Below are 27,460 nucleotides of genomic sequence, written 5' to 3' on the forward strand. Positions count from 1 at the left end.
CCATTATGGTTTTGACAAACATAGAAAAGCATTTAGCATCTGATGGCTTCCTCAGGAGAGAATTTCTGGTCAAATCGTAGATACATCCATAGAGAAACAAGAGCATCAGGAAAACAGCCACTTCATCTCTCGCTACATATCTTACTGACCTGGTCTCACACTGTGTCATGATCTGTGGCATCAAAATATCAATGAAGAGACTGAAGAAAACATGAGCAAAACCACAGCTCCTAAAGATGTCTGGGAATTCCCATGGTTTTTACAATCTCCTTTATCACATTGACTAAAGAGAAGATTAGAAATGATCAGAAACCAATGAGAACATTAACAAATGATGTACCAGGGAGAATTCTGATGAACACGTCTTGAACAATCTCATCACCCACCTGGGTCTCCTCATTCAGGGAGATGAATGTGGGGAACTATGAGTTCGTGACCACAATTTGCATGTTGCTTATAGAACCTCGCTGGAAGTGAACTGCTTTGACAGGTTTTGACCTGAGTCCACCAGCCGCCCTCCCCCTCAGGACCCACAACAGTTATCAGCATCTGTGTCTTCAAGCACATATGGATGTACGCACACGCATGAGGAGACAGAGGTGTGCTCTGCAAGCATGGGCACCTCTGTGGGTGGTGGGTGTGCACACACACAGACACAGGGAGATGGGTGTGTACACACTCTGCCCGCTACTTTCTCCCTATGGAATCCATCTCGTAGACCATTTCAACAGTACACAGACCCCAGTCTTTTAAATAGTTTCACTGCACCGCGTTAATCACTACAGTTAACTCACACCGTGGCTATTTACGCACCAGGCACTATTCTGAGCATTTTATATATATTAACTTTCATGTGCTTTGTAACACACATATGGGTACACCATAGACTATTTAACCAGCTCCCTGTTGATCTAGTGATGAAAATTTTTATTTCTGGTCTTAGAGCATCAGCGATGTCTTTAAAGACATCTCTCAGCAAACATCTGGTAGTGAGTGCTCCAGTGGGAATACCCCACTAAGTGGAACTGCAGGTTTGAGAGCCAGAGACCCCGAAGTCAAATGGTTAACTCTTGCCATCCCTGGCTAGAGCCCTGTCTCCTTCATCCTGCAGCTGGACCCTGGCAGGTTTGAGAGCCAGAGACCCCGAAGTCAAATGGTTAACTCTTGCCATCCCTGGCTAGAGCCCTGTCTCCTTCACCCTGCAGCTGGACCCTGGCTGGAACAAATCTGATTGCTCAAAGCTCTTCTGGTCACTCAACCGAGACCTGGTTTCTAGTAGTTGCTATCCATTGGTGCTGACTCTGCCATCACATTCTTGCTACATGAATCATTGGTTTTGATGAAAACAGCTCTCAGGCTTTTAGAGGTCTTCCAGCTTCCTGGGTCATTCCTGGTGGGGTAGTTTCCAGACGCTATGCCATCCTATGACACTCTCCCCTGGACACGGTCTCACTTAAGTGCAACCAAAATCCTTCACAATCTTTCATAAGAAGTTTGACAAACCCATGGCTGACCTACACTGTATCTGTTTAATGAGGTTCTTAAATTGGAATGTTATTAAACATTTATATTGCAAAGAAGGAAAGTTTCAAGTCAGTGATCTAAGAAACCAGGAAGAGGAGGCTAAATTAAATCCAAAGCAAGCAGAAGGGAAGGGATAACAAGGAGTAGAAATCAATAAACCAGAAAAACAGGAGCACACAGAAAATGCAATGAACCCAAAGCTGATCCTTGGAAAGCAACAACAAATCTACAGCTAGACCAACTAAGAAAAAAAGAGAAAAGATATGAATTATCAGTATCAGGAATGAGAGAAGGGATATCAGTACAGATTCCAGTAAACTTCCAAACTCTAGGACCATAAATTCTACAACTTAAATGAAAGAAGTCACCACAGCCACTTGAGAACAAACTCATAACCTGGATAGTCCTACATTTATTAAAGATACTGAGTTTATATATAAATATATATTTATACATATAAATATATATATAAATATATATATAAAATATATACATTAAAAATATATTTTTAAGGTGTGTGTGTGTTTAAGATTCTAGTTATTTATTTGAGACAGAGAGAGAAGGAGAGAGAGAGAGAGCAAGCATGCGCACTCAGGGGCGAGGGCAGAGGGAGGAGCAGACGCCCCGCTGAGCAGGGAGCCCAACAAGGGACTCCATCCTAGGACCCTGAGACCATGATCTGAGTCAAAAGCAGAGATTTCACCCACTGAGCCCCCCAGGGGCTCTAACAAAAGATTTAAGTAAGATTGGAATCTCAACACAAAATCCAAGATGTCCTGGTTTCATTTGAAAACCAACAACCTAGCTTGAATGAGAAAAAGTGATCATCAGAAGCTAACACCAAGATGACACAGATGTTAGAATTATCTGACAAAGACATTAAAAAGATGTCATAAAAATGCTTTGATGAAAATTATGAACATGCATGAAACGCATGAAAAAATAAAAATTCTCAGCAAAGACAAAGAAGAAATGAGAATGAAGTCAAAAGTTTAGAACTGAAAAATTAAAAATTAAAAAAACTGGCATGCCTGGGTGGCTCAGTTGGTAAAGTGTCCCACTCTTTTTTTTTTTTTTTTTTTTTCCCACTCTTATTTCAGCTCTGGTTGTGGGATCGAACCCTGTGTCAGGCTCTGCGCTGAGTATATGAGTCTGCCTGAGATGGTCTCCCTCCTTCTCCCGCTGCCTCTCCACCCTGCTCGTGCTCTCTCTAAAAAACAAACAAAAAACTGGTGGAAACAACCTGAATGGAGGTCTCTACAGTACAATAGAGAGGAAAGAATCTATGACCTTGAGGTCACTCCGAATCCCAAAAAATGGAGAGATTGAAGAACACCATGAACAAAGCATCAGGGAATGTGAAGCTGGCAACAGGTCTGACGTTGGCACCACTGGAGACTCAGAAACAGAGGGGTGGGGCTGAGTAAGTATCTGAAATAAGAAATATCGTCTGTAGGAATAAATGTAGTTGAGGAGGTGAGAGACCTGTCCTCTGAAAACTCCAATATGTTGATGAAAGAAATGGAAGACAACACAAAGAAATGGAAAGATACCATGCTCATGGACTGGAAAAATTACCTATCAAAATACCAGGGGCACTTTTCACAGAAATAGAGCAATCAACCCTGAAATTTACATGGAACCACAGACCACAAATAGCCACAGCAGTATCCCGAAAGAAGAATAAAGCTGCAGGTGTCATACTGCCTGATTTCAAACCACGCTGCCAAAGCTGTAGTGATCCAGACACTATGGTGCTGGCATAAAAACAGAATAGACCAATGGTACAGAACAGAGCCCAGAAACAAACCCATGCCTACAAAGGAGCCCAAACTATATAGTGAGGAAAGGACAGTCTCTTCAACAAATGATTTTGGGAAAACTGAACAGCCACATGCAGAAGACCACATTCTTACTCCATACACAAACATAAACTCAAGGGGATCCCTGAGTGGTGCAGCAGTTTGGTGCCTGCCTTTGGCCCAGGGCGCGATCCTGGAGACCCGGGATCGAATCCCACGTCGGGTTCCTGGTGCATGGAGCCTGCTTCTCCCTCTGCCTATGTCTCTGCCTCTCTCTCTCTCTGTGTGACTATCATAAATAAATAAAAATTAAAACAACAACAACAACAAAAAAAAACAAACATAAACTCAAAATGGATGAAAGCCAGAATGTGAGACCTTTTACTCCTAGAAGAAAACACAGGCAGTAATTCCTGGAGATCAGTCTTTGTGAGTTTAGGGATCTGACACCAAAAGCAAAGATAAACCAGTGGGACTATGTCAAACTAAAAAGCTTCTGCACAGCAACGGAAACCATTAACAATGAAAAGGCAACTCATGGGATTGGAGAAAATAACCACAAATTTTATGTCTGATTAGGGATTCATATTCAAAATATACGAAGAACTGATACAACTCAGCAAGAGCCAAATAATCTAATTAAAAAAATAGGCAGAGGGCCTGAATAGACACTCTTCCAAAGACATGCAGATGGCCAACAAGCACATGGAAATATGCTCCACATCACTTGTCATCAGGGAAATGCTCAAAACCACAGTGAGATCCCACCTCTCACCTGTCTGGATGGCTCAAAAGAACAACACAGGAAACAACACGTGTTGGTAAGGATGCAGAGAAAGGGAAGCCCTCGTGCATTGTGGGTAGGAATGCAAACTGGTGTAGTCACTGTGGAAATCAGTATGGAGGGTCCTCAGAAAGTGAAAAATAGGAAAACCACGTGACCCAGTAATCCCACTTCTGAGTATTTATCCTAAGAACACAACATCACTAACTCCAAGAGGATACATGCACCATTACTGCAGCATTATCTGCAATAGCCCAGACACAGACACAACCCAGGTATTTATCAGTGGAGGATGGGTAAAGACATGGTATATATATACACAATGGAGCATTATTCAGAAATCAAAGAGGAATTCTTGCCATCTGTGACACATGTATGGATCTTGAGGGCATCACACTAAGTGAAATAACTCAAAGACAAATATCACATGATCTCATTTGTATGTGAAACCTAAAACAAGACAAAACCCAAACTCATAGATACAGAAAACATATAGGTGGTTGCCAGAGGTGAGGGGTGGGATGCGTGGGTAAAAGGGGTGAAGGTGGTTAAAAAAATACATCATGTTTGAAAAGCCCCCAAATGTGTCAAAAGCTATAAATTTACAGGTTTGAGAAGCTGAATGATGCCGAGTCACCTGGGTGGGGGAAAGATAATTTTCTCCGCCGATGGTGTCCGTGTGTAACAAACTCCTTCCTTGCCCCACATGCAGAAATTAACTCCAGTGGGTCATAGATGCAAAGAGCTTTGAGGAAAACATAGGAGCAAGAAAATGAAACTTTTGTGCTTCAAAAACATCAAGAGAGTGAAAACTCCATAGAGAGAAAATATTTGCAAATCACATACCTGATCAAGGGCTTGTATCCACAATATATAAAGAATTCTCACAATTCAATGATAAAAAGACAATCCAGTTTAAAAACAGGCAGAAGATTGTTGTAAATATTTCTCCAAAGAAGACATACAAAGTGCCAACAAACACATTTGCAGATGATGGACATCATTAGTCATTAGGGAAATGCAAACTGAAACCAGTTCACACCCACTTTGATGGCTAAGATAGAAGGGAGACGAGCTAGTGTCCATGAAGAGGTGGGACAACTGGAACTCTCAGATATCACTGACAAAAGGTCATATGGTACAACAACCTTGGAAAACAATCTGGTGGGTCTAAGGGTATGCAGAGCTACCAGGTGACCCCACAATTCCACTCTGGGTTACATGCCATATGGAAACCTGGGCCCAGAGCAGCATCACGTATAACAGCCAAAAGGTATAAATAATTCAAATGTTCCTCCCCTGATAAATGGGTGAATTAGACTTGCCAGAGCCATATACTAGGTATTGCATGGCCATCACAGGGATGAAGTCCTGATAACAGTATGACTGACAGCTGCTTAGGGCTGAGGAGGAGGGGCAGGGGCGTGACAGCTAACGGACACAGAATTTCATGGATAGAACACGATAAAATGTTCTACGATTGTGGCAGGAGCCGCACTGTCTGTTCCACTGTATGCTGTAAGTGGACCACGCTGTAAGTGGACCAAGGGTGCAGTGTGTGAGTTACATTTCAATAAAGCTGTTACAACAAACAGAGAAGAGCTGAGCAAACCCTTAACAGGCTGAACCCAAAGACATCCATGCCAAGGCACCTCACACAGAGCTTCTAGGAATGGAAGACAAAGGGAAGTCTTCCTGTAGAGCAAACTCCAGGCCCAGAGGTCTCCTCCTGCAAGGCTGCACGGAGTGTTTACAGAGGAGGTGACCCCAGTCCTACACAGACTTGTCTGGAAAACCGAGGAGGAGGGAGCAGTCCCCAACTTAACCTGACCAGGTCAGCACGACCCTGACACCAAAACCAGGCAGATGCGACAAGAACACATGAGTTACAGACACAAGAGTCCACACTCAGGATGGGATCCGCCACCAGCAAAGCACAGGATCATCTTAACAGACATAGTAAAGCATCTGACAAAAACTACCATCCGTTTGTGATAAATTCCATCCATGAATCAGGAACAGGAGGGAGCTCTCTGAGCCTGCAAGGATGCAGACAGAGCACCTGCAGCAAGGACCTCGGTGAATCACCAAAAACGGATGCTTTCCTCTTAAATGGGGAACAAGGGAGGGATGTCCACTCTCCCGTGTCTGAACTGTGTGGGCCCTGTGGTGAGAAAGGGGAACACAAGGCATTTATGTACAAGCACTGGAAAGGAAGAAACAGAACCTTCTCTTGTGGAGATGTGACTGTTCATACAGAGATTCCATGGTATCACAAACAGATTAGAAAAATGAGCTTAACAAGGCTGTGGGGTACAAAATGCAAAACTGAATTCTATTTCTATATCCTGACAACAATCAGAAATGGAAATTTTAAAGAAGTATCATTTATCATAGCCCCCAATCAATTAATATTTAGAAGCAAGTCTCACAAAAGACATGCAGGATCTGTATGCTGAGAACTACAAAATACCTATGAGAGGAACAAAAAAATAAAAATAAAAATAATGCAGAGACTTGCTGTATTCTCAGGTTAGAAGGCTCAGTATTGCGAAGGCTGCAATTCTTCCCAAACTGACGTACTGACTCCACATACTTCTACTCAAAATATTAGTGGAGTTTTTTTGGTGGAAATCGACAAGCTGATTATAAAATTTGATGAAAAAACTAGTAACAGAACTGTGAGAACAACTGTAAATAATGAAGTTGGAGGATTCGGGCCACTGAATGGCAGTACCACAGTTGTCCAGGGGGCACAGTGTTGGCAGGAAGCAGAGAGGACGGGTCTGCAGACACGTGCTCAATTCACTTCCAGCAAAAACAGTCCTTTCCACAGATTGCCCCGAAACAAGAGATACGTACACCCATCCCCAAACCCCAAATACAACCCAGACTTACACACAAAATATGAAACTATAAAACTTCCTCAGTCAGGCAAACTTTCTTTAGATCTGACATAAAACACATGATCCACAAGAGAAAGAAAATCATAAACTGGACTTCACCGACATCAAATACCTCTGGGTTTGTTAAAGTGAAAGGTAGGAGAACAAAGATAAGGCACGAAATGGAAGGAAATCTTTGCAAACACATCTCTGATATAAGGGACTCGTGTCCAAAACTCTGTAGTTTTAGCAATAAAACCAGCAGCCTCCCCCTGACCCCTCCTGCAGAGAATTCATGGTGGCTGGTACGCACCAGAAACAACACCTCCCGTCTTCAGCCTTTAGGAGAAGGAAGAGTGAGCCGCACGCGACACTGCAGGCTGCAGGAGTTCTGGGAAATAGGCCGGTTCTGGTAAAGTCTATCAGACCGTTAGGGTGTGTGCACCCAGTAGTCCCAGCAACAGGTACGTGCAGAGTGAGAAACAGATAGACAAGCCATCATTTGTCTATGAACCTTTACGCTGACTTCAATCCTAACTGCCAAAGCTGGGAATGCTCCAAATTCCCACCCACTGTGGCGAGCGACCGTGCAACTGAGTGCCATGCAGCAACCGGAGGAAAAGACCCCACAAACACAGATGTGCGCCAAGGGGTGTCGCCAGGGGAGCCAGTACTGCAGGGCTCCGTTCACCTGTCACTGTGGCGGCAGGTGGGGAGAGGGCGGCAGGTGCCCATGTGTATCTGTCCCAGCCTGGAGGAGTGCGCACTAGCACCGCTGGACTCTACCGTGTGGAGCCATTCCTGTGTCTACACTCTAGACTACGTGTTGTTGCCTGCGGACGCCTCTCACAACTGGACTGGCACAAAATGTTGCAGGTGCCTGGCAGCTCTATTTGCCAGGATCCTGAAGAGGTTATCTTTTACGGTCTCCTGGGACGGAGCTCACCCCAGCCTGGAAACTGCTCTCGGGAAATTCTAAGTTACCCTGTGTCTTAGGCTTCCAATGACTCTGACTCACCTCTGCTGCCACTCCTCCAGAGTGAGGAGAGTTCTCCTGTTAGCACTGCAGGCTCAGCCCACAAGCAAGGAGTCTTGTAGTGACAGGTTTTTTGTTTGGTTTCTAGACCTTTCTGTGTTTTTGGCTTTTTTTCAAAATTCTTTCTGATACTGTTCTTTGAAAGAAAGCAGATCGAATGCTGACTCTCAAGCAAGCTCTTCATTCACTCTCTGCTCCAGGCTCTCTTCTGGAGAATGGGAAAGATCCTGCCCAGGGCTCGGGTGGCTTCGGTATTGGCTAATGTGAGCGCCTAGCCTGGTGCCTGGCACACAGCAGGTGCTTGATGAGTGACAGCTGTGATCACACTGCACGTTATGTTGGTACCCGATGACGTGCCTGACCGTGCAGATTTTGAGCTCTCCTGCCTTATGGCAGAAGGGCCACCATGTCTGCTTTGATGTTTGCATTCTCCTGGCTCCCTCTCTGCGCCCTGCTGGGACAGTGCAATCGTCCCCTGTTCCTCTACACCCTCTGCAGATAGAAAAAATCACCTTTGGAAATGAAACTATCTTGCCACTCCCTCACTCTGGTCCTTCCAGCAGCCTCCCGATGCATGGAGGGCCCCAAGGGAGCTGGCCGATGGCCCCGTTCCTTCCTCTGGACACAGAGACTCCTTCCCTGCCTGGATCCCAAGGCCCCATCATTTGTCTACCTGACTGTCAGTTTGCATTTAAAGATCAAATCTGGGGATCCCTGGGTGGCTCAATGGTTTAGTGCCTGCCTTTGGCCCAGGGCGTGATCCTGGAGTCCCGGGATCAAGTCCCGCATCAGGCTCCCTATATGGAGCCTGCTTCTCCCTCTGCCTGTGCGTCTGCCTCTGTGTCTCTCACGAATAAATAATAAAATAAAATCTTTAAAAAAATTAAAATATAAATAAGTAAATAAAAAATATATATACATACACACACACACATATAAATATATATAAACACACACATACATACATACATATGTTAAATCCTCTGGGAAACGTGCTGCCCGACCAGCATCCGTAGGCCCCCACCCCACATTGGACCCCAGCTCTGAGGCGGCAGGGAGCATGCCCTCACTCTGCTGGAACCTAGCACAGCACCTACATGCAAAGGCCTCAGTATCTGTCACAGGACAGTTCACAGGAGCTGGCGACAGGCACCCTTGGGTACAGCCGCCAGAAGTAACAGACACATCAGGATTATGTAAGAACGGCCGAAATATTCCCTTACAGGAGTGTTCATCATGGCATTACTTAAAACAGTGCAAAATGAGAATCCTAAAAGTCTAACAACATGGCAATGTCTGTTTTATGAAACAATCTATGACAGATATTTACACTAAAATTAATATTTTCAGGGGTACCTGGGTGGCTCAGTGGTTGAGCATCTATCTACTTTCAGCTCAGGTCATGATCTTGCAGTCCTGGGATCGAGCCCAGGAGTCTGCTTTCCCTCTCCCTGCTTGTGCTCTCCCTCTCTCTCAAATAAAATCTTCAAAATTAATATTTTAAAAGTACATAAGAACATGAGAAAATAATGAGATGAGTAAGAAAGGAGCATACTGAAGAACCTCAGTTTCTTCAATATGAACCGCCATCTATATGCCCTCGTGGGGCTGAAATAATATATTCTAAAGTAGTATCATGATCTTGAATAACGTCATCAAAATCTCTCCTTTTTAAAAAGATATCTTTTGTGTTGCCCACATCTTTCATAAAAGACACACGTACATGATCAGAGAACAACTGTCCTAAATAATCGAGGCATGTCATTCTAAGTAAGATGACGTGAGCACAGGGTGCCCTCAGGAGGAGCCTCAGTTACCTGATTGTTGACGACCACGTGGACGGTGCCGTGAGTCGTATAAGAGGGCAGGTCACTCAGGTGGAAGGTCTCGTACACAATGCCTTGGCCGGCAAAGGCAGCGTCTCCATGTAGAAGGATGGACATGACCTGCAGACATGCAAAGGAAACCCGAAATCCAACACAGTCCCGACCATCATGGCTACAGGGCATACCAGAGACTAAGTCACAATGTGCTTTTCAAAAATGAATGCATTTTGAAAACCTGTCAAACTTAGAAACAAAGTGGGAGGAGAACAAGACCCCCAAGCCCCTCCTGGGTCCTGACCCGCTCCATCTGCACACCTGCCACTCTGCCACTGTCTGCTGCAGAGCCCGTGGATGTCACGCTGGCATAGCCTGTGGGACCCTCCCACCAGGAGAGCAACTCTGGGGGGCTCTGACTGGGAGTAGTTCATTGCCTCTCCTGTCTCCACCACCTGGACAAGCCTTGGGCTCCAGCATCCTTCATGACCAGGCTCAGTACACTCCATCCTGGGAGATACCCCAGTTGGCCTGACCCATGCCAGCTTGTGTCCTTGTGGTCGCCTGGGCAGGGAGTTGGCTTTGTGTCTCCCTTCCACTCACTGTTCCCCTCAGTCAGGAGAACAGCAGCAGCATCTGAGAACCTCTGGGTCCCGCTCCTCACCAAGCCCTGCCCAGCAGCTGCAGTGGCCTCTCTAGGGCGCTACCAGGTGTCACTCTCACATGTATCTAGTGGCGATCTGCAAGACCCTCTCCTTCTTGCCTTTTATTTGTATTCATGTGTGCTTAGGGGTTTCTAGCTTATTCAATTGCTGTAACTGACTCATCAGAGTGACTTTGCCATCTGGACGGCGGCTCTCTGGCACGGTAGAGCCTTCAGCCTTATGCTGAGCGGCCCCGTGGCCTGGAAAGAGATACTTCTCCAGGAGCCTGCTTCCTTCAGCAGGGACAACAGGTAAGACCAGGCTGCACATACAGGTGTCTCTCAGCGACTGTGTGTGCAGCATAACGGCAATGCTGCTGAGTGCAACCCGACCCTGTTCTGTGTGCTCCTCCCTCCACATCCACAAATACTTCCTACGCTGTGAAACACAGCTACTGCTCCCTTGGATGCTTTCGTGTGTCCCGCCAGGAAGGGAAAGTCTACGATGTCCTCTTAGGGGACAAAATGTAGATCTACTCAATAGCACCCTTTGTGTCCTGCCTCTGGATGCAGGGATGTTTGCTAGGACAGGTTTGTTCAGGGGCATCCTCAGAGGCACGTAGGAAGGTCACAGGGAGTCCAGCCAACGCCTTCTCTGCACATACTCAGCCTCCCGCTGTTGGGTGCTTCGGGGAGAGCCTCCTGTCCAGGTCTCCTGGGGAAGCCGCTGGGACCCTTGCCAGGCAGCAAGGCTGTCCCCCGAGGCTCTCTCAGTGTGGCGCTGGCTGCCGCTCCTTGCGTCTGACAGCACCCCAGTGCCCGATCTAGACCTTGGCAGGAGCAAGTCTCTGGGTGGGCTGCTTCCCCATGAACACCCCAGGGGCCAAACCAGGTCAGGCCCCATCCTGTCCCAGGTTATGCAACAACCCTGGTTACGTGGACAGAGGATAAAGATGTTTTCTTAAATGAGAAAGGTAGGTTAACAGCTCCAGATCCCTAAATTCCGTTTAGCAGAAATCAGCTAATTGCTGGGGGTTTCAGACGAGCAGCGAGAACAGGCATGAAGGGGTGTGGGGTCTGGATCCATGGCTGAGGGTGGGCAAGGGCTGGAGTGGCTCCCACGGAGGGGTGGGTCCTCAAGGGGTGGGCAGCGTGCACTAGGAAGAGCCCTCCCGAAAACAAGGGCCTGGGGAGCACCGGGGCTGACCAGCCTCTCCTGACCTTGCAGCTCACAGCAGGACTGATCCGTGCCAGCATCCGGAGCAGTTCAAATGTTCTCTTTGGCCCTCACCTAGTTATTCACTGCTTTCCAGGACGTGTCTAGCACTCTGGGTGAGTGCTGCTTGAGGGGCTTTTTGTCTGTCACTCACAAATGAAGACATTGCACAGACTTTCCTGCAATCTCCTTCCCCTGCCTAGCTCCAAATGCCCAGGCCAGTGTCCTCGCCAAGGATGACAGGATGATGGCTAACCTTGGCCACTGTGTCGGTGCTGCTCCCAGAGGCTGCACAGGAGGCCCGCCCTTCTCTGGAGTTTGACCTTCACACCTTGACATCTTCCCCGTGGTCCGTGCCCTTTCTCTGTGAGGGCAGGAGTGCCTGCAGCACAGGACCCACTTCCTGTCCCCGACACCACGCCTAGCCCACACCGATTGCTGCTGATGGCAGCTTCCTGTGTCACCCTCCGAGCGCAGTCTAGCAGACTTACAGTATTTTAAATTATAGAACCGGTAAGCTAATGCTTGGTACCAGCCCTAAAAAGTTGGCCTCCTCTAAGGGCACCCCTGGGCCAGCATGCCCCGCTCTGCCCACAGCACCCCCCAGTCTACCTCCACCTCACCTCTGCCTTTCACCTCCAGAGTAAGTTCTTTCTTGCAAGCCCGGCTTCACCGGGGGTGTGAGGATGGGATTGCCCCCCCCCCCCCCCCCCCCCCCCCGCATCCCTGCCTGTCTCTGCTGCTTCAACCCAGGAGGGGGCACCTCTGGCAGCATGGCTGTATCGCGATCTAGAATTCCTCCAAAGTCTGTCCAGAATACGTTGTTAAACTGCAGAAACCTGAGGTGGGAGACATGATGGGCTCAGAGCCCATCCTGGACACTGTGGCCTCAGGGTTGTCCTGGCTGATCCCTGCGGCCTTACCTTCTTCCCCTCCGTGTCCCCGCAGTAAAACTGCTCGGCCTTCGTCTTGCCCATCACCACCGGGTCGGCAGCCTCGAGGTGGGAAGGGTTCGCTACCAGCGACAGGGTGATGTTCCTGTCGGTCACACGGTTGATCCGCCGGTGGTACATGCCCAGGTGGTACTTCACGTCCCCAGAACCCTGACACACAGACACAGGGTCTTTATCCTCAGTGGGAGATGCTTAGGCTTCACGATGGCTCTGCTCTGTGCCACTTCTATCCCAGAACCCCATTCCCGAAGGCGTGGTGGGAAGGTGTTTCCCGGGATGGCTCCCCCCATGGCTCTGGGAGGAGGGGCACATCCTTGCCCCCAGTGGGAGGGCTGTGGGGGCCACCTGGCCACTGGCCACCTGTGTATGGTGTGGAAGCCCCGGCCCCCAGGAAAGGGAGGGCTGTTCTGAGTGACAAGTGGAGCTGAGGGTCTCCAGTGGCTGACCTGTGCTGGATGTTCTGAAAGAAAACAGGTGCCTCACCTCATCAGCTGCCTCCAGCTTCGAATCAAACTGGCAGAAAATCTGCTCCAGCTCCTTCCTGATGACATTGGCAAGGACATTCAGCCGCCCCCTGGAACACAGAGGCAGGTGAGCCTGATGCCACAGCAGCGGAGGAGGGAAGGTGGAAAACAAAGGCCATGGGCTGTGGGGGGCCCTCAGCCCTCTGCCTCTGCTATGCCCAGTGGGCTGGAGCCCCAGAGGGTGGTGGTGGTGGGGCCGTGGGGAAGGCCACTGGGGGCGCGTGCATACCTGTGGGGCATCCCCATGATCACGTAGTCCACCCCGTTCTCACTGGACTTGTCGATGATGGTCTTGAGCGCAGGGATCAACACCTCGCACCCTTCTAGACCGAAGCGCTTCTCAGATGACCACTTTCGCTGCAGGAAATCCTCAAACCTGGCCAGGGACCGCCACGTCACTGGGGCCAGTGCCACTCACAGGGGCTGTGGCCCCGCCCCTCCCCCCATGGGCAGAGGGGACAGCCCGCACCTGGTGGACCGCACGAGCCTGGCCAGCAGCGTCCGCTTCTCCTCATTGGTGAACTGCATGATTCCAGGCGTCTCAAACTTTTGGCGGATCCACTGGCACTGCTCCAGGTCGTTGATGAACATGAACTCCACCCCAATGTGCTGACAGTAGGCCATCTGTGTCACACACACGCACACACACCCTGTCAAGGGCTGCTCGCCTGAGGCTGTCCACTGCCTCCTCAGCCAGAAGGTTGGCAGAAACAGGGGCCTCCCTTTGAAGGCAGCAGATCTGGCTGGGCCCGGGGCAGAGACGCACGGCTGGAGGGCGGTGCCAGGTCCAGGCCCACACCATCCTCTCACTTCTAGCAGGGCCACGAGATGCATCCTTCACGTCACACTGAGCCAGTGAGCAGGAAGGGGACAGCAAGAACCATGGGGCCAGCACCACGAGAAAGAAGGGACTGTGTGGCAGTGGGTGACAGAGCTCAGCAGTCACTGAAGATTCACAGGTGTTTAGATTTTAACAACTGACCCTTCCTGGGAAGGCTGGGTCCTACAGAAGCGTGACTGCACACATCACGACACACAGGGTTGGGAATAGAGCAGGGTGTCCATCCACGGCGCTCACATTACAGCTGGGAAGGATGAAGCATGGGCTCAGTGGAAAGGAAACCAGAGTGGAACAGAGGACATGAAGGCACAGGAGGGCCCAGCCTGGGGGGGTTTACATTTTCCTGAGGCAGGTGACCAGGACCCCTCTTCTCCCTCCACCCGCCAGCCATCCCAAATCAGCACAGGAGTTAAAGAAGGAAGCACCTTGGCATGGCAGTAGGGAGATTCTATAGACCCTAAAACACCTCTAGCAGCCACACTGTCCCAGCTGAGGGCGCAAGGCTCTGCTGGTTTCCATGATAGGCATGGAGCCACCTATCACCCTGGACCATTCCTCCTGCCTTCAGAGCAGGGTGGGCATCTGTGCACATAGCACCATGATTAGGAAACAAAGGAAGGACTCTCTGAGCCAAGAATGGGCAAGCACTACAGGCACCATCACCCTGGCCAGGAGAGGAAGGGCTCAGGTGATAAACCCAGACCATGAAGCCCAGGGATGGGGTGGGCTGGGACAATTTCTCTGACGTCAGAGTCAGCATTAGTCCCTGCTTCTGCTTCATGGTATGCAGATCCACTTGAGCCCCAAAACGGGTCGAAGGCCCCACCAGGGTGCCTGTTGACAGGAACCTCCTCCTTCAGCTTAACACAGGTCTTTCTTGGGGCTTGAATGTGACCTGCAAGGTGAGGCGGGGGAGGTCTGGCGGGGAAAGAGGAGGGAGGGAGGAGGAGGGAGAGAAGGGAGGAAAGTGGAGGGTGGGGGAGGGAGAGGGAGGGAAGAGGACGCAGGGGAGGATGGGGAGGGAGACCCACACCCCTTACTCCCAGGGAACACTATTTCCCTGACCTGAACTCCTTAAAAGCTAGAAAAAAAAACTAGCAACTCTCTTGTGTCGATCACCATCAGCATGAGTTTAGCTATTAACTTGGATGCGTGATGACTGGGGCCCTGGATCACGTGTTGTTTTTCCTAGTCTTGGCTCAATCCCCAGGAGAAAAGGCCGAGCGTTTTCAGGGGCTGGTTCTCAGTTCCTCTGTCCAGAACTTTTCAGAGGCCACAGTGTCCCAGGCCAGCCTGTGGTCCTGGCAGCTCATGCCAGCAGCCCAGTGTGCACACATGTGTGTGAACCTCCACACCATTGCTGGCAAGTGTGCCCCGACACCTGGAAGCCATGAGCATGGCTCACGGGTTGGCATGTGGGCACCCTGGGGTCAAGAGGGGCAGTGGCCAAGGTCTCACATAGCAAGAGCCCACCTCCTGGGCTGCAAGTGACAGCAGAGGGCTTTGCCCTTCCTAATGCTGGGGGTTGGGGCCACCGGGACTCAAGGCTGAGGAGATCAAGCACAGGGCTCTGCACACCCCTAGAAACATGGCTCAGGAGGAGGGCTGGGCTCCCCTCTGGAGACGTGTGGGAAGGGAAGGGGGCAGGAGCACCATGCCAGCCCTTACGAAGACTGCCCCAATCTCTGCTTTCCACAAACAGACTGGCCCAGGTGCCTGGGACACCTACGGGGTGGGGCCCACATGGCCTAGGCCCACAGACAGGCTCATCTGGAGAAGGACTAGTCTCCAAGGGGTGCAGTTTCTGAGGTCTGAGCCAGGGGAGCCCCCAGTCAGTAATGTCCCAGAGAAACAGAACATAACCATCTGTGACATTTAAATTTTTCTAACAGACAGGAATTAATTCTCAGCCTGTGTCTGATCAAGGTATCAATACTAGTTATCTCCTCAAGATCTAAGTCCCTCAGGTATTCTGCATGCTTCCAGAACTCAAGGACCGCATGGGGCTGGGGGCCACTCCTGGACGGAGTGGATCCAGACACTGCAGGCAGTGGTAAGGCCCAGTGTAGACCCAGAGGACCCCCTTGGCTAATCCTGCCCATCCCTCCCCACCCCTCCCTGACACACACACCCCTCCCCACCCTTCCCTGACACGTCCATTCCTCCCCTCTCTTGCCTGACGCCCACACCTCTCCCTGTGTCCACACCCTCATGTTGCACCAGGTCACAGTGTCAACATTTTCCCCTTACAGCCTAGAAGTGATGAAGGCCAAGCTGAAATATTGACACCACAGGATGCAAGTCACAAGTTAAAGACAATGTCATCAATAGACACTTAGACCTTTCTAGATTGTCACAGTCACAGCCACATGTGGTACCACCCATGGGAGCATTCTGATCAGATCCCACTGGCTGGAGTAAGATCCCCTTTATCACAACTGAGTCATAGGGCTGGGTACGAGCAGTAGTGCTGGTGCCTGGCGTGGAGAGCCCTACTATTGGGTATCGTGCAGCTGGGGCTTGCCAGGGACACCAGGTGCCACCCACGATCCAGAGCGTGCATGCCAGGCAGTGCCCCAGGTAACTGCATGATCCACTCTGAGGAGCCTTGTTCCAGAGTACTTGTTTCCTTCATTTTATTTATTTATTTATTTATTTATTTATTTATTTATTTATTTATTTATTTATTTATTTATTTATTTAAAGATTTTATTTATTTATTCATGAGAGACACAGAGAGAAAGAGAGGCAGAGACACAAGCAGAGAGAGAAGCAGGCTCCATGCAGGAAGCTCGACATGGGACTCGATCCCAGGTCTCCAGGATCACACCCCAGGCTGCAGGCGGTGCAAGCCACTGTGCCACGGGGGCTGCCCCTCCTTTATCTATCTTAATGGGCAGCACAGGCACGGACCCCCCACACCCTGTACAGATGAGGGGCTAGACAAAGACTGGCAGGTGGCAGTAGACCCCTGTGTAGCTGTGGTGCGTGTGCGGCAACCAGCAGGCTCTGTGCCAACCACGGCCGGAAAGGAGAAGGAAAAGAAGAAAACACCAGAAGTGTGGTGCAAGCAGACAGACCTCTGGGGGCAGAGACACTGGGCAGCCTGGGGCCCAAACCTGGTCCCTGACGGCAGAATGCGGGTTCTGGGGGACCTCGCACACCTGAAGTGAGCTCCCACTGAGATTGATGTGCACAGAAATGCTTTATCTCTGCTATCACTGACGGTAAAAATAAAAAGCATGAATTTTTTATCTACCAAATGAAAAAAATGTTCCCCTCTCTCTTACACTGAGAAGGAAACCAGAGAACCAAGACAAAGAACCACCTAGTCTGGAGGCCTCCTGCCAACACAGGTGAAAAACAAGTACATGAGGTTTCTGTCCCCTTACCTCCAGCCGCCGGATGATCTCCCGCAGAGGAAGTGCTGACTCCTGCCCCCCAATGAACGTGGTGGTGGGCAGGTGGAAGACCTTGTCCAGATCAGACTCGTCCAGGCCGTAGAACCCTGCAGGGCGAGGAGAGACGGGCACAGCCACGAGGGGACCACAGTTTATGGAAAGGGGAAGGGACTCCCCGGAGGAGAGAAAAGAAAAGAGGAAAAATCATAAAAACCTCTGATATAGGTGAAAATTAGTAATATTTTACAGTCAGAAACACAAATTTTAGCAACAAACAGAAGCTGAGAATATTACTAGCATCACAGCTAAATGAGAATAAAATTCATATTATGTGTATTAGTCCAGGGCACCAACTATTCATGATTTAGAAGAAAATGTATTTCAAGGTCCCAGAGACACCAATTTTGACTTGAAAAGGCACTGGGTAAGTTAATCGGAAAGCAAATAGGCAGTAGTTAAGGAGGAATTTCAAGTGGAAACTGAGGAACTGGTGTAGAACAGGCCCAGCGTCCTGTGTGAGGAAGTGACCGGGAGCTGGGGGCCTGAGGCAGGGAACGCGGCCAGCCTGGACCCACAGTGCCCGCCCCCTTCTCCCAACCATCCGTTGGCATCCATTTTGCACCCATCCTGCACACGGTAGGCAGCAGGCGCCCCCCAGGGCCCCGCTCACACAGATCGCCTGACTAATCCCTAGCATGTCCCGCAGTGCCGGCTAGGCAAGGCAACTCAGCTGAGAGCGTATTTCCAACTGACAGAAACGTGAAGGAAGGACTCTTCCTCAGGCATGAGGTGCTTGTTTCATGTCACAGTGACTGTCGAGAAAGAGACTGGAAGGGCTGTTGGGCAATACAGGAGGCTGGGCTCCCGCCAGCTCTGAAAGCTAATGTGTGTGGGAGGAGGCAGAGGCGCCACTTCACACCAACAAGCTGGACGCCAGAATGCCACAGCCTGGGACACCCGGCTGTGCAAGGTCACACAGTCCTTGTTCCTGCCTAACTAAGAGTCACCGGGAGAAGTGCCGGGAGTGGGACTCGGGCTGCTGCAGGCAGACACAGCTGTGTGTCTGAACCGCTGGAAGCTTGTAGAAGCGCACATTTCCAGGCCTCACCCCAGCGCTGACTCCCTGGTCACGTGGGGGCCAGGAATCCCTAGGTGATCCCATCCAAGCTGCCGTGGGGACCACAGTCTGCATGCATTTAACATTTTGGCACACATTTTTAAAGTCTTAGAACTCTTTTCTAAACCCCTTTCTGCTTAAAAGTCTTTTCTAAACCCCTTTCTGCTTTACTGAAACAAAAGCAACCTGGCTTTTTCATATGGGGGCAGTGAAGGCAGTGGTGGCTTGCGTAAACACACGCAGCGGTTTCCTGCTGCCATTCTATCCAGAATGAGAACGGTCCACCGCATAGGTCTGGTGAGGCTCCAGGTGCTCAGTGCCCAGCTCGTGGTATTAAGGGATGGCAGCCAGAATCATATGGGGGGCATTTTTCCTAGCTGATGAGAACACCAGGTGTGCACATTGCCGGGAATGCTCTGATCCAGAGAACTTCAGCTTGTCAGGACCTTTGAGTGGGAAGAGCCCCCAGCCTCGACATGCATATGGCTCTTTGCCCTGGTCACCCTGTGCTAACTACTCTTGGGCTGCCCTGATGAGCCTCCAAACGGCCGGCCATGCTTCTACATTCTTTAGTCACATGAGAAACTGAATCTTAGACACCCGTGTTCAAAAAGGTGAGCTGACATATTCCTATCTATTCCCCACTAAATGTAACTACAAAGCCCAGACATAGTGGGGAAAACAAACATAAGACAATGCCAGAAGGTGAAGAAGGCTGACCAGCCAGTGAGGTCCCCAGATTTCCTTCCAGGCTTCCATATCCCAGACTTGTAGCAAAGAAAAAGCAACGTGAGAACTCCTCCAGATGCAGACCAAAAAAGCCCCAACAAAAGCTTGGGTCAGGAGCGGGACAGCCAAGCAGGGCAGAGAACTCACACAATGACCATTCATACTACCCAAAACCCCAGCACACACTGCAGTCCAGACGCACCCCCACAGGCTGCGATGCCCTCCAACATCCAGCCCCATCCTGGGCTTTCAGGGAAAGCCCAACAAGGAGCCCAGACTTTGTTCCCTTCAGGAGGTGATACACTGGCCCACTTGCCCATTCCAGCAACAGTGGATGTCCATGGGGACCATGGCTCCTCCCTGTCACAGCAGTGTTCAGATGGGGCCTGCTGTAACAGAGATCAGAGTATGATTCCAAGTCTGCTAATACCCAAGTGTCCTGGCTTCAATAAAAGAATCCCTGACAACAAGAACCAGGAATATCTCTGACTGAATGAGGTAAGATAACCAAGAGACACCACGCCAGCTCCCAGTAGCACGGATGCTGGAACTACCTACTTGGGGTTCTCCAGGAGCTGTCCTCAGGGACAATGTGACAGGGACAGTGGGAAGCTAAGTCTACAAAAACTGAAGATGCAGAAAAAAAACAAATGGTAAAGTCTGAAATGGAAAACGTAACCAACTGAAATAAAGTCGGACATATAGGCTGGAGGGCAGAGGCGAGGGTTGGAGGACAGGGACTTTGAGGACAGAACCATAGAGATGAACCAATCTGAAAAACAGAGATAAATGAAGAAAGCTTCGGGGACATGTAGCATAAACAAAAGACTTTGCGCCCACAAACCCAGAAGGGGAGGAGACAGAGGGACGCCGAGAAAGGGACCTGGAAAATCATGGCTGAAATGCCCCACATATGGCCAGAGACTTCCACCCACAGATCAAAGAAGCAGTGACGGGATGCCTGGGTGGCTCAGTGCTTGAGCATCTGCCTTTGGCTCAGGGTGTGATCCTGGAGTTCCGGGATCAAGTCCCACATCGGGCTCCCTGCATGGAGCTTGCTTCTCCCTCTGCCTGTGTTTCTGCCTCTCTCTCTCTGTGTCTCTCATAAATAAATAAAATCTTAAAAAAAAAAAAAGCGGCAGCAAGAACCTACAGGAGAAACCCAAGTACAACCATGCCAAAACACAGCATAACTGCGCTTCTCAAAATTAAAGACAAAGAAAAAAATCTTGAAAGCAGCCAGAATAAAATGAGGGAGAAGCCACTCGAAGGAGAGAGGATTTCTCATCAAGAACCAGGGGGCAGGGCAGGGGCAGAACACTTTCCCAGAGCGCAAGAGAAGAGCTGTCTCCCCAGAACTGTGTCCAGGGGGCAGCTCGGGTGGCTCAGCGGTTTAGCGCCGCCTTCAGCCCAGGGTGTGATCCTGGATACCCGGGATCGAGTCCTGTGTTGGGCTCCCTGCACGGACCCTGCTTCTCCCTCTGCCTGTGTCTCTGCCACCCCCCCCCCCCGCATAAATAAATATAATCTTTAAAAAAAAAAAAAAAAAAGAACTGTGTCCAGGGACAACACCTTTTAGGAACGAAAGGGAAATGGAGGCATTCTCAGTTGCAGGGAACAGAGAGTCTGTCACCTACAGGAATGGCTACAGAAAGTTCTCTCCAAAGAAATGAAATGACATCTGAGGGGATCTTAGCCACTAGGGCGGAAGACAGAACATGGAATAAAAAGTATGGGTTAATAAAGCAGACTTCCCTTCCCCTTGGGTCTTCTAACTTACAGTTGACAGTTGAGGCCAAACTTATGATGCTGTCTACAGTTCTAAACATGTACAGAAAGTATTTAAAATAATTTTATTTTAAATGAAGAGGGTAAAGGGATATATAGAGAGGTATACTTTCTATATATCATTTGAACTCATCACACAAGGACACCAGTAGATTGTGATAAATTGGATTTATGGATATCTGAAAGAGACTGAAAACTACTAAAATCACAAAGATATGACCAAAAATACTATATGTAAGTAAAATCAGAATTCTAAAATATAGGCTTAAAAACCTAGATAAAGTCAGGAAAAAGGCAGAGAAATGAAAAAGAGGACAAATAAAACACTAGATGTTAGACTTAAGCCCTAGCATATCAATAATTACATTAGATGTAAATAATCTAAATATGCCAATTAGAAGACAAAGGTTGGCAGAGTCGATTAAAAAAAAAAAGACCCAACTATATGGTTGTCTATAAGAAACTCCCTTCAAATATAATGACATAGGCAGACTAAAAGTAAAAGGATGGAAAGATACATCATATAAACACAATCAAAAGCAGAGGTGGCTTGATTATTATCAGATAAAGCAGATATCAGAGCAAAGAAAATTACTAGACACAGGGGGCATTACATGATGAAAATAGATGAATCCATCTAGAAGACACAGCAAGCCCAACTGTACATGCACCCAGTGATGAAGCTACAAAGTTTGTAAACCAAAAATTGAGGATAGAAAGAAGAAACAGAGAAACCCATAGCTACAGTTGGAGACTTCAACTCTTCTCTCAGTAACTCATTGAAAAAGTAAATAGAAAAATCGCCAAGGATGTAGAAGGACTCAACAACCATCAGTTAAAAGCAAACAAAAAACAATAAAATCCCATCAATTTGGTACCGATGGGTGTTTACAGAACACTTCACCCAAAAGTAACAGAATATACATTCTTCCAAGTGCCCATGAAACATAAACCAAGACAGATAATTCACTGGGCCATAAAAAATCCTCAACAAGTTTAGCAGAATTGAAATCACAGAGTGCACTCTCTAATCAGAGTAATAAGAAATCAATAATAGAAAGACATAAGGAATATCTCCAAATTATTGGAAATGAAACACACTCCTAAATAATCCATGGTCACAGAAGAAGTATTAAAGGAGATACCAATACACTGAACTGCATGAAAATGAAAATACAACATACCAAACTTTGTGGAACAGCTAAAGCAGTTCCCCGAGGGAAATTTATAGCAGTTATACACATCACAAGAGAAGAAATGTCTCAAGGTATCCAAATGGCTCAGTCAGTTAAGTTTCTGACTCTTCACTTCGGCTCAGGTCATGTTCTCAGGGTTGTGAGATTGGGCCCCGTGTCAGGCTCTAAGCTCAGCTGGAATCTGCTTGGGATTCTCCCTCTCCCTCTGCCCCGTGCGTGCTCTCTCTTCCTCCCCTCTCTCCTCTTCTCTCTTTGTGTCTAAATAAATAAATAAAATATAAAAAAAAAAAAAAACCAGAGGAAAACCCCAAATTAATAATCTAAGCTCTCACCACAAGACCCTAATAAATGGGAGGGAAAAACCATGCAGAAAGCAGAAGTAAGGAAATAATAAAGAGCAGAAATCTATTGAAACTGTAAGCACCAAAATAGAGAAAAATCAATGAAACAAGGAGCTGGTTCTCTGAAAAGATCAGTAACACTAACAAATCTCTAACAAGACTAACAAAGAAAAAGAGACAAATTACCAATATCAGGAACAAAACAGGATGGCAATACAGACCCCCTGCAGGGTCAACAAGATACTAAGGGAATACTATGGACAACTCTCTATATATACACATTTGACAACTCAGATGACACGAACCATTCCTAGAACAATACAAACTGCCACTACTCACCCAGTATGAAACAGATAATCTGCAATGGCTCTACAACTATTAAAGATACTGAATTCATAAATAAAAAGCTTCTGAAAAAGGAATCTCCAAACCCACATGGTTTTGTTGGAGAACCTACCAAATGCTTAAAAGAAGAGTTAACACCAGCTCTACAAAATCTCTCTCAAAATAGAAAACAGAGGGATGCCTGGGTGGCTCAGCGGTTGAGCATCTGCCTTCGGCTCAGGGCAAGATCACAGGATCCGGGATTGAGTCCCATATTAGGCTCCCTGCAAGGAGCCTGCTTCTTCCTCTGCCTGTGTCTCTGCCTGTCTGTGTATCTCTTATGAATAAATAAATAAATTTCTAAAAAAATAAAATAAAATAAATAAAAAGAAAACAGAAAAGAAAAAAAAAACCTCATTTTATGAAGTTAGAACTTCCCTGATATGAATGGCAAAGATGGTTGAAAAAAGGAAATTACAGACCAATATCCCTCATTAATATAGATGAAAGAAAATGTAGTTGCAGTAATATTTAAAAAGAATTACGCACCACAACCAAGTGAAGTTAATTCCAACGATACAAGGCTGGTTCAATATCTGAAAATCAATCAGTGTAATCTGCCATACTATCAGGATAAAGAAGAAAAATCACACAACTGTATCAACAGATACAAAAAAAATTCACACTTCTTCAAAATAAAAATTAGCAAAGGAATAGAAGGGAACTTCAACTTGATAAAGAACATCTATAAAAAATCTACAGCTAATATTATACTTGGTGATGAAAGACTGAGAGTTTTCCCCCGAGATCAGAAATGAGGCAAAGATGTACATTCTCAGCACTCTTACTCAGCACAGTGCTAAAAGTTCTAGCCAAGACAATTAGGCATGAAAAGGAAATACAAGGCACACAGGTTAGAAAGGAAGAAACAATTGTTCCTCTTGTCAGATGACATGATTATCTACACAGAAAATCCTAAGGAATCTACTAAAAAAAAAGTCCTCGAATAAGTCAGCTCAGTAAGGCCACAGGATACAACATAAATACAAATATCAACTGTATTTCTAGATATTAGTAATGATACATTGACACTACAATTAAAAAGAAAAAGAATCTGGGTATAAACATTAACAAAGCATGTACAGAGCTTATAAACTAAAACTACAAAAAGCTGATGAAAGCAATCAAAACAGATCTAAATAAATGGAGAGGCATACTATGTTCATGGATTGAGAACAGAAGCAATGGAGTGAACATGCCAATTCTCTTAAACTGATCTGGAGGTTTAGCACCATTGTTACCAAAATGTCAGCAAGTTGTTTTGTAAACACAAACAAACCTTTTCTCAAATTTGTCTGGAAAGAGAAAGGCCCTACAACAGCCACAACAGTTCTGAAGCAGGAAAATGAAGCTCGGTAGCTATGGTAACAGAGAGTGAAAGTGGTTAAAGAAAAGACACAGACTATAGAAAATGATCGAGAATCCAGGAACACACCGGTGCAAGTCAGTCCAACTCATTTTTGACAAAAGTGAGAAAGTATTTCAGTAGAAGGAACACAGGGGATCCTGTGTTCACTCAGTGGTTGAGCATCTGCCTTTGGCCCAGGGCATGGTCCTGGCATCCCAGGATTGATTCCCACATCGGGCTCCCTGCATGGAGCCTGTTTCTCTCTCTGCCTATGTCTCTGCCTCTCTCTTCTCTGTGTCTCTCATGAATAAATAAATAAAATCTTACAAAACAAACAAACAAAAAAACCAGAAGGAACACAAACCTTCCAGGTGTTGGGCAACTGGACATCCATAAGCAAAAAACAAAAGCAAAAAACAACCTTGACCTAAACTTCAGGTTTTATACAGAAATTAACTCTAAAAGGATCATAGATTTAAATGTAAAATGGAAAACCAGAGAAATCATTTAAAAAATACATAAGAGGGATGCCTGGTTGGCTCAGAAGGTTAAGTGGCCAACTCTTGACTTTGGCTCAGGTCATAACCTCCAGGTTGTGAGATCCAGCCCTGCATTGGGCTCTGTGTTAGGTGTGGAGTCTGCTTAAGATGGTCTCTCCTTCTGCCTCTGCCCCTCCCCCAATCATTCTCTCTCTAAAATAAATAAATATAAATAAATCTTAAAAAAAAATACACAAGAGAAAATTTTTGGGATCTTCAGCTTCACTACAAAAGCACAATCCATAAAAGGGAAAAGCGACAAACTAGACATCATCAGAATTTAAAATTTTGTTCAGCAAAAGATGGTACTAGCCAAAGAATGGGAATAATACAAAGGTCTTCCAAATGAAGACTGGAAACAAGTGTGGGACACCCATGGCAGGGAGTCCTGGCCAGCAAGAAGGGATAAACCAGTGTTAAAACGCCTCCTGGGCTCAAACTCCAGAAAAATCACGTTGACTAAAAACTGCTGATTACAAAATGTTACATACTGTGATTCCACTGCAGAATATTCTTTCACTGAGGAATTATAGAAATGGGGCCCAGGATAGGTCTGCCAGGGGTTAAATGGGAACAGGATGCAGGGGAAGTAGGTGTGGCTCAGGAAGCTCCACCCCCCCTCCGGTGATGAGGTGCCCCTGTGCTATCGATGTGCTATCTTTGCAAGATGTTACACCAGGGGACCAGCTGCTAGGCATGAGGCACGGGTTTCCCTGTGAGTTGTTCCAACTGCATATGAATCTACGATGATCTCAAAACAAAAAGTATCATCAAAACTGGGGTCTCACAGCTATGGTAAGATGGAGGAAAAAGAGAACTTCTTAGGGCCACAGGGCATGGAGGGAAGACTGGCCACCAGGGTAATGACAACAGGCAGATGGCCTCAGCACTTCACTCTGAATTCCTCAAAAGTACTTTGCCCAGAACCCCAGGTCACTGAGGATTCCTTACTTAGGGAAATAAGTTTTTATCAATTGTTGTCAAGTTGTCCTTCAAACACAGGAGGATCAAAGAGAACTCGTCAAACTGCCCAGGAAGCAGAATCTGAGAGAATCCGGAGCCCAGTCAAAGGCACAGCGCAGAAGGTGGAGAGGGTGAGCTGACATGCAGAATGCTGTGTGGCCTTGGGGCGCCCACCAGCCCGGCAGGAGATCCAAACACCTGCACTAGAGATGAGCTTAGCGAAGCGGTGGTGAGACACATGGCAGGTGAGAATGGAGAGAAACGGAAATGACACAGAAGTGGCTCTTCCTGCTGGGTGACAGATGAATGACAGGACAATGCACTTCAGTACAATCAACAGTCAACTTTCCCCCAATCACATGCTGGGAAAAGTTGCACATCCCTGTTCCAATGAAGTCCTCAGCTCCAGAAAGGTGAAAGGCGCATTATTTTCCTACCTCCTACTGTTAGCATTCGGAGTCGTTCCTTGAACACTGCAAGGTCTGAGAGGCAGAGTGGGTGGCGTGGGTGAGCGCAGAAGGAAAAAGACAGCGAGAGTTAGTTAAACACCCAGACATCCCAACCCTGCACCGTCACCGCGGTCATGGGGGCGGGGGGCACAGACACTGCCACACAGACAGACACTGAAAGGGAACAGAGTGGGCTCAGGGGCTGACAGAGACTGGGGTTAGGGTGGGAGCTGCTCGGGAACAGCTGGAATGAGGGGAGCCTAAAGGAGGGACATGCTGTTTCCCGATACGAGAAAGACCACCTGGCTTCCCTGTCCTGAGGAAGGCACTGACACAGAGCTCCGCTGGAGAAACCAACCCACCCCACTCCGCCCACTTCGGGTGAGAAAACCAGGGAACACAAAATGAAAAGGCCTAATTGCTAGCAGACCATCCTCAGAACCGGAGCAACGAACTACACCCTAAACCTCAGGTTCTGATGAGGTCTAAAGGACAGAGGTGGGTCCTTGGTCTCCCCTCAGTGACAGTGCAGAACTGGGAGGGAGCTTGGCTGCACAGAACCCCCGAGGGCTGCCCTTGGTCCTCCTGCTGCAAGCTTTTCAGGGCACTATACCATTCCTGGATGCTTTCCAGGCCATTGCTGAAAGCCAAGGTGTTCATTTGGACACATGCTAGCACCGTCCTTCCCCTGGCCCTGCTCTCCCAGGAATGTGAGCCCAGGGGCTGGGGCCGGGAGGTTCTTGGTGACGGGGCACACAAGGGTTGATAGCTGAGTGGTTGGGGCATGCTCACTGTCCCTGCAGCTGCTGCCTGCCCTGGGAGGGCAGAAGAAGGCAAGCACACACTGCCTCAGAGGTTGAGAGCAAGAGATCCGAGTCAGAGGAGGCAGGCCCCCTTGCTTGGGTAGGCAAGCCCTCCTCCTCACCCATGAGGACAGCAGCACCCAGCAAAGACTGTGGAGCCAGTGGCTCTTAGACAACATATCAACCAAGTTTGGCAGAGAAGTGTGGATGCTGTGCTCAAGGGCAAGAATAAAGAATCTTCCTGTTTTTCTTTCGAGCCTCAGAATGAAGACGGAGGACCATGTCCCGCCCCAAAAGGAATGCAAGCGTGCCCTATGTGTTAAAAAATCCACAGGCAACATGTGAAAGGTCTTGAAATGTTTACATCTGTTCAC

At 48.0% G+C, this 27,460-nt stretch overlaps 1 protein-coding gene across 4 annotated transcripts in view; it reads right to left on the bottom strand.

The window, feature by feature from the left end:
* The window catches only part of OGDH (oxoglutarate dehydrogenase), a 69,189-nt gene that overhangs the window by 10,030 nt on the left and 31,699 nt on the right, over positions 1 to 27,460 (bottom strand). For 2 of the 4 annotated variants that reach the window (XM_038559555.1, XM_038559552.1), the window contains exons 5-11: positions 26,272 to 26,316; positions 17,421 to 17,536; positions 13,657 to 13,811; positions 13,417 to 13,563; positions 13,147 to 13,237; positions 12,634 to 12,813; positions 9,849 to 9,977 (exon numbers count right to left, since the gene is read on the bottom strand). In XM_038559555.1, the coding sequence (XP_038415483.1) occupies positions 9,849 to 9,977; positions 12,634 to 12,813; positions 13,147 to 13,237; positions 13,417 to 13,563; positions 13,657 to 13,811; positions 17,421 to 17,536; positions 26,272 to 26,316 (863 nt within the window). The remainder of the gene's footprint in view (positions 1 to 9,848; positions 9,978 to 12,633; positions 12,814 to 13,146; positions 13,238 to 13,416; positions 13,564 to 13,656; positions 13,812 to 17,420; positions 17,537 to 26,271; positions 26,317 to 27,460) is intronic. The other 2 variants (XM_038559553.1, XM_038559554.1) reach the window with 1 other exon arrangement.

The sequence above is a fragment of the Canis lupus genome, chromosome 16, assembly GCF_011100685.1.
Source record: "Canis lupus familiaris isolate Mischka breed German Shepherd chromosome 16, alternate assembly UU_Cfam_GSD_1.0, whole genome shotgun sequence".
NCBI lineage: Eukaryota > Metazoa > Chordata > Mammalia > Carnivora > Canidae > Canis > Canis lupus.